This window comes from Tripterygium wilfordii, chromosome 15, assembly GCF_013401445.1.
Source record: "Tripterygium wilfordii isolate XIE 37 chromosome 15, ASM1340144v1, whole genome shotgun sequence".
In the NCBI taxonomy this organism is placed as follows: Eukaryota; Viridiplantae; Streptophyta; class Magnoliopsida; order Celastrales; family Celastraceae; genus Tripterygium; species Tripterygium wilfordii.
The window spans coordinates 10,257,598-10,270,042 of record NC_052246.1 but is presented as its reverse complement, the minus strand read 5'-3'; the positions used below and the strand labels follow the sequence as shown (position 1 = coordinate 10,270,042).

At 33.8% G+C, this 12,445-nt stretch overlaps 1 protein-coding gene across 1 annotated transcript; it reads right to left on the bottom strand.

Moving 5' to 3' along the window:
* Nucleotides 1-2,583: 2,583 nt before the first annotated feature.
* On the bottom strand, nucleotides 2,584-4,157 carry LOC120017072 (transcription factor CSA-like). Its single transcript, XM_038870133.1, has 2 exons — nucleotides 3,848-4,157; nucleotides 2,584-3,582 (listed from the first exon to the last, which is right to left on the bottom strand). Exons 1-2 carry the CDS (start codon nucleotides 4,020-4,022, stop codon nucleotides 2,798-2,800), a joined length of 960 nt encoding a protein of 319 aa, XP_038726061.1. The 5' UTR covers nucleotides 4,023-4,157; the 3' UTR covers nucleotides 2,584-2,797.
* Between the last annotated feature and the right edge of the window lie 8,288 nt (nucleotides 4,158-12,445).

Below are 12,445 nucleotides of genomic sequence, written 5' to 3'. Positions count from 1 at the left end.
TTTTAACACTATTCAAGATGGTATAATACAATTATACCAATCCAATATATAGCAACTCCCATTGGAGTTTCTCTAACAAGATTATAGTTATAAAAGATGAACATTATTTGTACCCCATTTTTTATTAAGTACACCCCACTCTAGTGTGTTTTAAAAGGGTTAATGGGATGTACTTAGTAAAAAATAGGGTACAAATAATGTTCGTCGTTATAATATTTAAGTCAATTTAATTGTATTTGGGAAAATAAATGGGTACAAAAATTAGACATGTTTTAAGATAATTTTCATATGAGAATAATTGATAAATTTAAATATTTTTTTAAAAGATGTGTGTGTAATGAGTACAAATTCGCGTGCAAAACTGCAAATAGGAGCTTCCTATGGACTTATGATCACCTTGGGTTTTGTTGCTTAGTTGCTTACAATCATATAACTATAAAAGTCAGGCCCATTACAAGAATAAAAGGAAAATAATTAAGACTACAACCCCATTTGGTTTCAATGTTGTGTAATTATAATAGGACTAATTTTATCCATCTCTAGAATATTTTTTTTATTTTTAATTTATTGTTAAACCCAAATTGGACTGAAAACTTGGTCCAACCTCTATCCGAGACTGGGTCATCTCACTAGTTTGAGATGGGGATCATCATTTCAGTCATATTCAATATGATATTATAATGAGAATTTTCAATTTATAGAGTAAATGAGAGTCACTTTCTTTCTTTTCAATTCTTCTACAACATTACTAATTAATCACCATCACGATTTTATATATATATATATATGTAGATACTAAAATCTGCAATCAACTTGTAATTGTTGATCGAGGCCAATGACAATCCTGCAATATCAAAAGTAGGATTGATCGTGAAGCTAGGTCACTGGTGTGGTGTCTGTCGAAGAAGCTCCGATAGTCAAGTCAGTCAACGGTGGGAGATATTTTAGTGAGATAAGTGAGTAGCCTTTTAGAGAGAGGGGGAGAGAGGTACTAGGTAGTTAAGAGAGTAAATGAGGAGGGGTCATCCTCTATTATAGTGTTCCAGATCATATGTTAACCGTACGGACGAGCTTCTTCATTGGGTCATGGTTGGGCATGCGGCCCAATCTGGGACTTATTTGGTATTATAAGCATTGGGCCTTAGACGCCTAGTCTTGCGTCCATTCTAACTGTCGGCCTTGGACCTCGCTTGGACTTGGACTGGGCGCCCCTCCGGACAAATATTTGGGTTGATCCAACCAGGGACCTCATTGAGCCCTTCGACTTATATTCAAATATTTCAGGCCAACGATTTTTGACCCATACAAAATATATATATATATACACACAAAATTTTTCTCTTATAAGTACACAAAATAAGGATACCTTCCCAACCATTAGATCAAATAAACGGCTCAAATCTCATCTCCAAAAAAACATTCTCACGCGAACTAACTTTCTTCTCCCTCGCTCTCTTTCACGAATCCTTCTCCCTCTCTCTTTTACAAAAAAAAAGGGTCTTCATAATTATGGAACAGCTACTAATAGATCTCCCTGATCACAACGCATAGCCAAACAGAAGATACTAATAAATCTAAAGGCATCATTTATTTTAGAGCTTTCTCATTCATATGAATGTTTAATTTGTGTTGTTACAAAATACAATACGAAAAGATGGCTATTTTAAAAATTAATTAAGTCATGGAGTCACCGATCGAGTGAGGTGATATGATTAGGGCATGTTTGATTGCATCGATAGTAGAAGTTGCATACTCCTCATTTAGGTTGTGTTTGAGGATATCATTTTTTTTCCCTTCATATTTCTTATTATATTCTTAAATTTCGATCAGGGATGGAACCAGAAATTCAAATTAGAAATTTGTTCAGAAAATCAATCAAAAAACTCATTCATAATATCTTAACAATTTTTAGAAGTTAAAATTAAACAACACAAAGAGTTTACACAAAAGGAAAGAATTCACATCCGGTAAATTAAAAAATATATTTACCAAAATTTTGATCTAATTGAAAACTAAAACATTAGGCAATAATACTAGCAAAATTGGTATGTATTAGTTTAATTGTGTGAATCTATCCGATATTGACAAGTGCATGTAAATGATGTTTGTACAATCAAATGAATCCCATAAAATTAAGCTAATAATTAACTACTAGCTAGCTTGCATGCATGCATCTATATATATGTCATCTAGCCAATACAAAACTCAAAATTAATAACCCAAATTACAAGATTTGAGGCTCTGAAATTCTTTAAAATCTACAATTCACATTCAAATGTGGAGAAAAAAGTAGACAAATTTTAAAAATTAAAAAATAAAGATATGGTGTGATGTGACACACCTCTCCCAAATCATGAGATTCAAATTATAGATTCTACAATTTTAAACGAATTACGGAGCCTCAGATCTCAAATTACCCTCACGGTATACATACATACATTCACATATATATATATATATATATATTTATATTTATATACACGTACATGCATATATATATATGCTAAATATTTCTCGTTAACTTCAATGATGCATTTTCATGACAATACCAAGAGAAAAAGAAATTAATTAAAGCTTCAAATTAATAATGACAACAAAAATTGGACTCTTCATATAGAACTACGTACCTGCAGCTAGATCAGTTTCCAACTGTTAAAGTGTAACTGTCATAAGTCTCTTAACTAATAACTAAGATGAAAAAAAAACCATAAAGAAAAATAAAGTACCAAAAATGAAGCTACAAACGATATATATAATGTGATACATGCTTATAACAAATTAAATTAAGTGATGAAATTCAAGAAGATATACCCACACCAAGAAAATCTATGAATGGAACATCTTCATGTTTGGTAGACTCCTCTCCTCCTTCCTCTTGCTGATTACTCACTCTCATCATATTCGCTAATGTCGACGAATTATCCATCAGTCTTTTCTTCATCATCATCATGCCATCACTACTTCCATAGTCTTCATGACCAAGCTTATTGCCATTGAAGTACCCAAATGGATATCCAGGAACATTAATCCTCCTGCAATTTGAAACCCCAAATGCACTACTACTTGGCGTCCAATAGGCGCAGCCATAACCCGAAGAAAACCTATCTGCAACTCTTGACACCGACGATGAATTATCGTCTGATGTTTTTGCAAATGACCACGAAGAGGCCGGAGAATCAGATGGTGATGACACTGTGAAAATCCTATCTCTAGTACTATTTTCAAGCCCAAATCTTGAATAATTGAATAAATCTTGACACCTAAATTTCCTTGCTTGATCAGTAGGAGTACTGGCACCATAATTGGAGTACATATTAGTACTAATTCCGTGATCTTGATCATGAATATTTCCTTTTCCACATAACTTGGATTGCTCTCTTTTCTTCCTAGCCATAATAACATGCCAACGATTCTTGACAGCGTTGTCGGTTCTACCGGGGAATAATCTGGCTATTAAAGCCCATTTGTTTCCATGGATTCGATGATGCGCCGCCAGTAGCCTCTCTTCTTCTTCTTCACTAAATGGTTTCCTGTTAATTCTTGGGTCCAATTGATTAAACCATCTCAATCTGCAACTCTTCCCTACAAAAATTTCACAATAAACTCATATAATTTAATTACCAACTAATTAAATCCAACTTAATCGGGCTTATAATTAGTACCTGTCTTGATTGAACTTTTAATAACGTGGAAAAACCCTCAAATTGATCAAGAAAGTATGCATGAAACTATCTATTATTTATTTACCAAGTTATACATGAACAATCCATAATTCTAAGGAACTCAAAATTAACACAAAAGATGTTTAGGGATGGTTAATTAGTCACACATATGACATATATCATACCTGATCTTCCATGGAGTTTCTCGGCGATTGAATTCCAATTTTGCGCACCATATTGTTCGACGAGTTGTCTGAGTTTGTCATCCTCAGCTGGTCTCCAGTGTCCTCGGGGACATGATGACGATGATGACTTCGATTGATCATCAACATAAGCTCGGCTAGATTCATCCATGGCCATACTTGGCGGCGCGATTGTTTAACATGAAGCTGTGTACAGAGAGGGGAAAAAAGAAAGTGAAGAAGAAGATATATATTAGAGAGGGAGCCAGAAGAAGAAATGAGCGCACAAGAAAGGGGGGGTGGGTTGGTTTAGGGTTGTGGATGGCAAGTCACTTTTCTTGCTTTTACACGACAAATATATATTCAAGCCTCTCTATTAATATTTTTGTACATGTATAACTACATATAATACTCGTACAAAGAAACATGTACATCCAATAATATTTAATTAATCTTGTTAAGGACAACCGAGTTGATTGGTAGCCCGAATTTAGAACTGGTCCAGCTGTTAGGTTGGTATATTGGGCAGAAGAATTATCAATTACCAAAAAAAAAGCTGAGTTGATTATGGATGAATAATTTCATATAGAGAATAAATTAAGTTTAGCATTTAATTAATACGTTTCAATCACCAAAGTTTGTGGGGATAGTTGGACATTTCAAGTACTCGTGAAATTAATTACCACACTTCATAATTTGGCTGGAAAAACATATATACATGTATGTATTTGACAGTTGAGCTTTTTTCTTACACGACAGTTGGAGCTCAATCGGTATTAAGTGTGTGTGTGTGTGTATATATATATATATGGTTATATTGAATTATTAAATTTCAGAATGCCGTGTAAGGACAGCATCAAGAAAGGTGTGGGTAAACCATCCGCCTTCTTGTTTTTCTTTGCATACGTTGCACATGCAGATGGCAAGTCAAATTAATACATACGTTGAAAGATCATTATTAAGTGTGACAAATTATTTCTATGAAATGATATTATATAATAATGTTTCTTAACTGATCAAGATTTTATTCCCCACGGAATGGAAACTTTTGAAATCCTATCTAACTCTACATGTCTAATTAAATTACTCAACCAATTAACATATTGTTGCTATTCTATTGAATAAAGACCACAGGCAAATCATGGTTTTCTCCCCAGAATTCCGTGTGGGATTTGGTATTGCTACAACAACGATGTATAATCGGAGATCCTTTATCACGTTCTGAGTTCCAACCTCCAAGATGGATAATCAAGTTTTCAATGGAGTTAGATTTGGATCTAGATCTTGATCAACTTCCATATCTATTTGGAGGAGTTCTCAAATGACCAGATCTGTTTTGTTTAGTTTTTTTTTTTAATGTTTGTTTGTCTGTCTAATCCAATGAAGTCTGATGTAATACGATATTGTTCGGTTTCCGACAATATTCGGTGGAATACGGTGTCATAGGGGATGTCCGGCGGCAACTGTTTTTGTGTTTTTCTTTTTAGTCTTATTGATTGTAATTCCATCTTTAATGGTGACTTGGAGTGCCTTATTGATATTCTCTTTCCCATAATTGGGTTAATGAATCAATTCTCGGCCTCATGACCTTTAAAAAAACTGATATTAATTAAGACACATACATAATTAACATTAAAATTGGAGCCTTAAACAAAATTAATCAAGGATAAGATGTCAGAATCGTTAGATTTTTGTTGCTTTAAAATTGGCAATATTAATTATTGCTTTTAAGTTCATTCAAAATTAGTTAAGAAAATGATTGCTAGTGTTCCAACACCATATAAACTTAAACTGCCATCTAACATCAAATTAGCTAATTAATCTTGTTTTCGCAACCTAATTAAGATAAACTGTCAATCTAGATTTTAATAAACTTAGGGAATACATTGACCATATAAAGTAAACTTTAATTTAATGATCCCTCTACTTTCAAAACGAAAAATAGTTATACATATGATGAGCACTATATGCACTCCATTTTTAACTAAATACATCCCACTCTAGTGTGTTTTTAAAGAGTTGATGGGGTGTACTTAGTTAAAAATGAGGTGCATATAGTGCTCATCCATATATATATATATTAAATGTCTATGCATAGTTGCTGCTTTGAAGTGCACATACCAATTTCCCTCTCGACATCAATAAATAAGTATTATCTCTTAAAGAATAGACCGTTAAATGGAGAAGGGTTTCAAATAGCTTTCAAACAATGTATATATATTTAAGCAAGTCTAGCTAGAATTTCAGTTACTTGCACACCCAAATATGCACCTATTTTTCTTCAAACGTCCTTATAATGAAAACCCATTGCATACCTTAATTTTTCTCTCACCTTCTCATCAAGTAACCCAAATAAGCAATTCTTTCTTTTTCTTGTCACCTTTTCTTTTCTTGTTTTAAACTTCTCTAAAGAAAACCCTAATTATTGAAATCCTCAACAAACTTGTTTGACTCCTTCAAGTTTTTTTTTTTTTTTTTTTTTTTTTTTTTAAATTTGGCACACTTGTACCAAAAATTATTTAATGGTTCTGGCATACCATGTCATGTAATGCTGTGATGATCCAGAACTAATGGGGTGGTGCTGATTCTTACGTGTTTGATGACAACATAGGGCTAGTTCAGAATTGAGATAGGTAATTTACAGTTCAAATTTTAAAAATGCATCAATTGTCTATGAATTGACTCAGTACCATTGATTTTTGTGCATCATATCAACGTATAACTTGGTGTGTCAGTATCATTCAATAATTTCTCCACATGTAATGGTCAAGTTTTTATTATGCTTCAATGAATGCATTTTGGTATGTTAGTTTGATAATGATGCGCATGCATGCCGTCATTTATTTCCTCTTAACATTTTCGACAATTTCACAACCAATACAACAATGAAGCTTTCATTAGATAGCCAAAAATAGCTTAGCATATTTTCATGCATATTGATATATTATTATCAATAAGCAGCCTAGACGGAAAAATAAAAAATAAACAGTTACACATAAGTAGAAAGAATATATTAATACCATGACGTGTGATCCAACACAAATGGTGGTGGTGAAGTGAACTAATACTGACTGAAACTAACCCTAATTTATGCTTACATATATAATATTGTATTTTCAATATGGTGAATCAAGTACGGTTAGTTTGGTTAATTAAATCACCATCTTAACTATGATTTGTTCATCAATATACATATACACACACACACATATATATACATATACACACACACACATTGTTCTCCTCTCAAATGGGTCATCATCAAACTTGGGTAGCTTATTTGTCTAATATCACTATCTCCTCCATTAAAGAAAATATCTATCTATCTATAACAGTTGAAGCAATAATATCATTCTCTAATTAACAATTGAAAACATGCATAAAATTAGCTTGACATATATATATATATATATATATAACTTTGATTTCATATGTCATAAGCCATCATAAAATTAGGATGTTAGCATTCAACTTTCTATATCAAAAGTAGGTGATATAGAATTGTGATTTCATAGGTCATAAGAGAATGTCCAACTGGTAACCCTAAATGGGTAAAAATCTCTTTTGGGTTACCCTTATCATTTGCACCCCTACCAATCGGTATCCTAAACTCTTACCTATTTTAGATATTTTATTTTCATATCTCGTGCCCCATATGTTATAAATCAAGTTTATTCATTGTTTTGGTTCTCCTCCAGAACTATTCATGCGAATCACATATTCGAAGACGATATCTGCTCCTGATTGCGAGAGTCAAACAATGCCTCTCCAGAACTCTTCTGCAAGATTGCAAGCTTCTCAACTGCTAATTTTTCGGCCATTTGTAAACCTTGTTCGGAATCTCCACATCTCTCGTATTTCCCGATCTCTCTATCAGGTAAGTTCACCAACACTGTCCTCCACGTCTTGTTTCTCTTTACACCGGTAAGTCTTTACTGATAGTCTTCTAGGTAAATCCTATTGACTAATTGATTGTGTATTGATACAGAGTAGTCTGTCATGCTGCAAATTATGGGTCAAATGTTGTACCTCTACATATGTAAGTCTATGGGCTTAATATTGAGTAGCCCGAATTTTTTGATATTGATATCAATGGAGTCCTCTGTCACACTTATTACCCTTCCATTAATATGTCGTGTGAGGAGAGTCTGTGTGTGATGGTCCCAAGTAGGTAAGTGGTGTTGTGGATTTTATGTGGCTACGTGAATTTGTATGTTTAACTTTGTGTATGGTTGACTTCTGCATATCATACTCTATGAGTTAAATTCTTTGCTTGTAGTGATATTTGATTCTTATAATTTCTTAGTGGCTCTACTTTACCTATGCTCCTTCCACCTACTACTATCTTCTTTAGAGGTATTTGTTTTGGTTTTATGCATTCTATAAATATTGAAGATGTACCACTTAATTTATGAAAAAAAAAAATCAGCATAAGTAGAAGCCTATTTTTAAAGCAGAACGTCCATGAGGGTTTTCAAATTCTATAACTAGTGCTTTTATTTGTAGTGATTAATTCTAAATGTTAGGATTGGTAGCTTGAATTTCACAAATGATACCAACTATCCGGCTCCAACAAGTTTTATCTTATCCATTGACATATTTGTGTTAGACTTTGGATGGTTCCTTTACTGTACATTACTTTTGCACAGGCCCAATATCAGTTGAAGCCCAACTGGGGAGGAGGGGTTGTAGATAAATTCAAGCCCAATAAATACACCAATGAACAACGGGTCCAAACTTAGGTTCTATCAATTTTATAACATCTATCTCCAACATGCGTGGACCTAGAACGACTATGCATAGATCACCCCTATTCCCCATTGGCTTAGAGGTAAGTCATGCACGTCTTTTTACGAGATAGGAAGAAGAGATTTCAGGGTTTTACAACTTTTAGTGATCAAAAGATTTAACCCATTCAACTTAGTAATCTAAAATTTATACGTTCCATTTTAGTTATCGAAAGATTGGAAACCTTTCTCGGGTAGTCAATTTGTTTAGTGTTTTTATATTTGTTGATTTGGTTTGTTTTAGAGTTTTTATCAGTGTTTCGAATTGAGAAAATGTGTATGAATTCTAGGCTGCAAGCTTAACTGCAAGTTATTTGTTCAAATACTTATGATTCTTGAGATATACAAAGATGGACAATTTTCATTTGGTTTTGTGTTGTATCTTCTGTACTCTTGTTATGACAAATTCTTCTGAGAAATCATTTACATGCCTCGTGAGTTTTGTGGTTTACTTGTTCTTTTTATGTGTGTAAGATGAATGAGGAAGTTTTGCGTATTGAATAATTGATTGTGTATTGATACAGAGTAGTCTGTCATGCTGTAAATTGTGGGCAGAATGTTGTACCTCTACAATTGTACTTCTATGGGCTTAATATTGAGTAGCCCAAATTTTTTGATATTGATTTCAAGGGAGTCCTTTGTCACTCTTATTTCCCTTCCATTAATATGTCGTGTGAGGAGAGTCTGTGTGGATGAGTGTGATGGTCCCAAGTGGGCAAGTGGTATTGTGGATTTTATATGGCTATGTGAATTTATGTGTTTGACTTTGTGTATGGTTGAGTTCAACATGTCATACTCTATAAATTAAATTTTTTGATTGCAGTGATATTGGATTCTTATAATTTCTTAGTGGTTCTACTTTATCTACTCTCCTTCTATCTACTGCTATATTCTTTAGAGGTATTTGCACTCTATAAATATTAAAGATGTACCACTTGATTTATGAACAAAAAAATTAGCATATGTAGAAGTTTCTTTTTATTAAAAAGAAAGTCCATGTGGGTTTTCAAATTCTATAACATTAGGACCCTCAACTATACCTCTAGTTTCACTTTCGTCCTTATACTTTTTTCCTCTTAAAATCGTCCTTAAACTATTCAAAGTTACATGTTTCGTCCTTTAAATGAGATAGATGGCGGAAATATCATATGTGGCATCTAATTGGAATATCATAACAATCCTAAGTGGAAAACTCTGGCATATATCAATGTTATATTCTTAAACTATTAATGTGTAGCACTTTTTGTCCTTAACTAAAAAAGCTAATTAAATCTTTCCCGAATAATATAGGAACTTATCCATGAATATAGCAATCACAAAATGAATCTGTCCAGAATAACATAGAGTCCATACATTTCATCAAAATCCAAAAGTTGTCCAACATCACAAAACAAAACAAATTCAAAATGCGCCACTAACAAATGAAAATTTAAATAGCATAACATCTCAAAATGACAAATATTCAAAATCATCCTCCTTCTTATTTATTGACGGACACTTGCCTATTGGTGGCCATTGTAGATTCCAATGATGATCCTCCAAAAGTTTGCATCACATGGCATACTAGTTTATCCACTTTAAATAATTTATGAAAGTCAATACTCATACAAGGAGTCATGCTATTATGTTGTGAGAAGGTGATGAAGATCAAGTCATGCAAGTTGTACAAGAAGAAGAAACCTATGGAGAATTACGTGCATGTTACCATGAGTTAAGGTCTATGAAGTCTTACAAGTTATTAGTTGCAAATAATAATAGCTTGCTAGGCTACATTTACTTTCTTAGTTAGAATTATATTCCTAGATAGTACTTTATTAGGAGTAATAGTCTTTGGCTATAAACAGCCAACTGATTTATTGTTTTCGTATCAAACAATTCACATAAAAAAATGAGATTTATTCTCAATTCTCTTTCTTTTGCCTCACGTTAGGATCAATATTTCATCATTGGTGCTCTCGTTGAGAGGTTCCTTTGAATGGCATCATAGAAGGAACGGATTGAAACCTTGAAAACCAACCTTCAAGTCGTCAATTTGGAGTTACAAACTAAAATCCAAGACATGCAACAACAAAAGGCTTGTCTAGAGGAGGTGATCATGAAGAAGCTAGGAAGAAAGAACGGAAGTAAGCGATCTAGTAGGGGCAACTCAGCCCATGAACCAAGTAATGAATTAGGGTCTATATCGGGATCTGAGGTTGAACTTATTCAGAAGAAGAAAAAACTGTTGGCGCAAAAACTCAGAGTACAAAATTACACAGAAGATTTCCAACGCCAATAAATTAAAAATGAATTTCCCATCTTTCAAAGGGGAAGATTCAGTGACATGGCTTAGTAGAGCAAACCAGTTTTTCAAGTTCCATGAGATCAAGAAGGTGAATAAGGTTGACTATATTGCATTTTTTAGAAGGGGGAACAAACTTACGGTGGCAATGGATTGAGCAAATTTATCAAAGGAAAACCAAAGAGATACGATGGAAGGATTTTGAAAGAGAGTTGTTCACTAGGAGAATTACATGACTATTTGAAGGAGTTTGAAAGGCTTTCGAACACGGATGGCCCAAGAAAACCCTTGTAGGAACTTTCATCGGAGGACTGAAATCAAACTGGGCAAGAGAGGTTAAGGCGAGCCGACCATGCTCAGTGAGAAAGACTATTGATAGTGCTCGGTTGGAGGATGATTATCTAGCCGATATGAAGCAAAGTGGATAAAGCAAGAGCAATGATGAGCTTCTATATCTTCCTTAGAAGCGTAGAGTTAAAACACTTTCGTGGGATGAGATGCAAAAGCGTGGGGAAAGGGGTTTGTGTTTTAATTGTAACGAGAAGTTTATTCCAAGACATAAATGCAAGGTATCCCAAGTTTATAATCGGGACTCATGAAGAGAACAAAGAAGAAATATAATAGAAGAGGAATGTGGGACTAAACTAACTAGGTAACCTATCTCATGATATCAATACATGCTTTGGTGGTAGTCAAAGGTCCTAGAACTATAAGGTTCCAAACACATATTCACAATCACCTGGTGGCCGTTCTTATCGACATTGGATCATCACACAATTTGATTAATAGAACAACAACAAAGAAGCTTCATCTGCCAGTTAAATCCATAGGGGTTGAATAAACCTTTTAGGATAGTTTTGACGGAGGAAGGAATGATGAAGATCAGGTAATACAAGTTGTACAAGAAGAGGAATCCTATGGAGAATCAAGTGCATGCTGTCATGAGTTAAGGTCTAGGAAGTCAAACTAGTTATTAGTTTAACAGTAAATGTATAAGAAGTCAAACTAATAATAGCCGTGAATTAAAGTCTAGGAATTCAAACTAGTTACTAGTAGTATTTGGCTATAAAGGGCCAACTGATTTATTGTTTTCGTATCAAACAATTTTTTTTTGATAAGTAAGAATAAATTAAAAGGAAACAAGTACAAGATACGAGAGGCATATCCCAAGAAAGAAGCAAACAAGGAGCTTAATGCCAAGATAGACTTTTACCATAGAGTTAAAATCAGCATTACAAAGGTCAAAAAACCAAAACAGAAGCACAAAGAGCTGAAAGAAAATAGTACAGTAGCCTAGTATTTCAACAAAAGAGCTAAAAGAGTCAAGTATTGGTTCCATTTTGTCAATGCAAAAAACGAACACCTAGCAAAACTTCCGCCAACCAAACCCACAAACCATGCACGACTGGTCTATGCCAACCCCCAAGAGGCCATAAGACAAGGGAACCTACGTCTATCTTTGAAAAGGGCCAAGGCAGTTATCTTGCTTTGCACCATTGTTTTACGGAGACTGATACTTTGCTAAACCTCAGA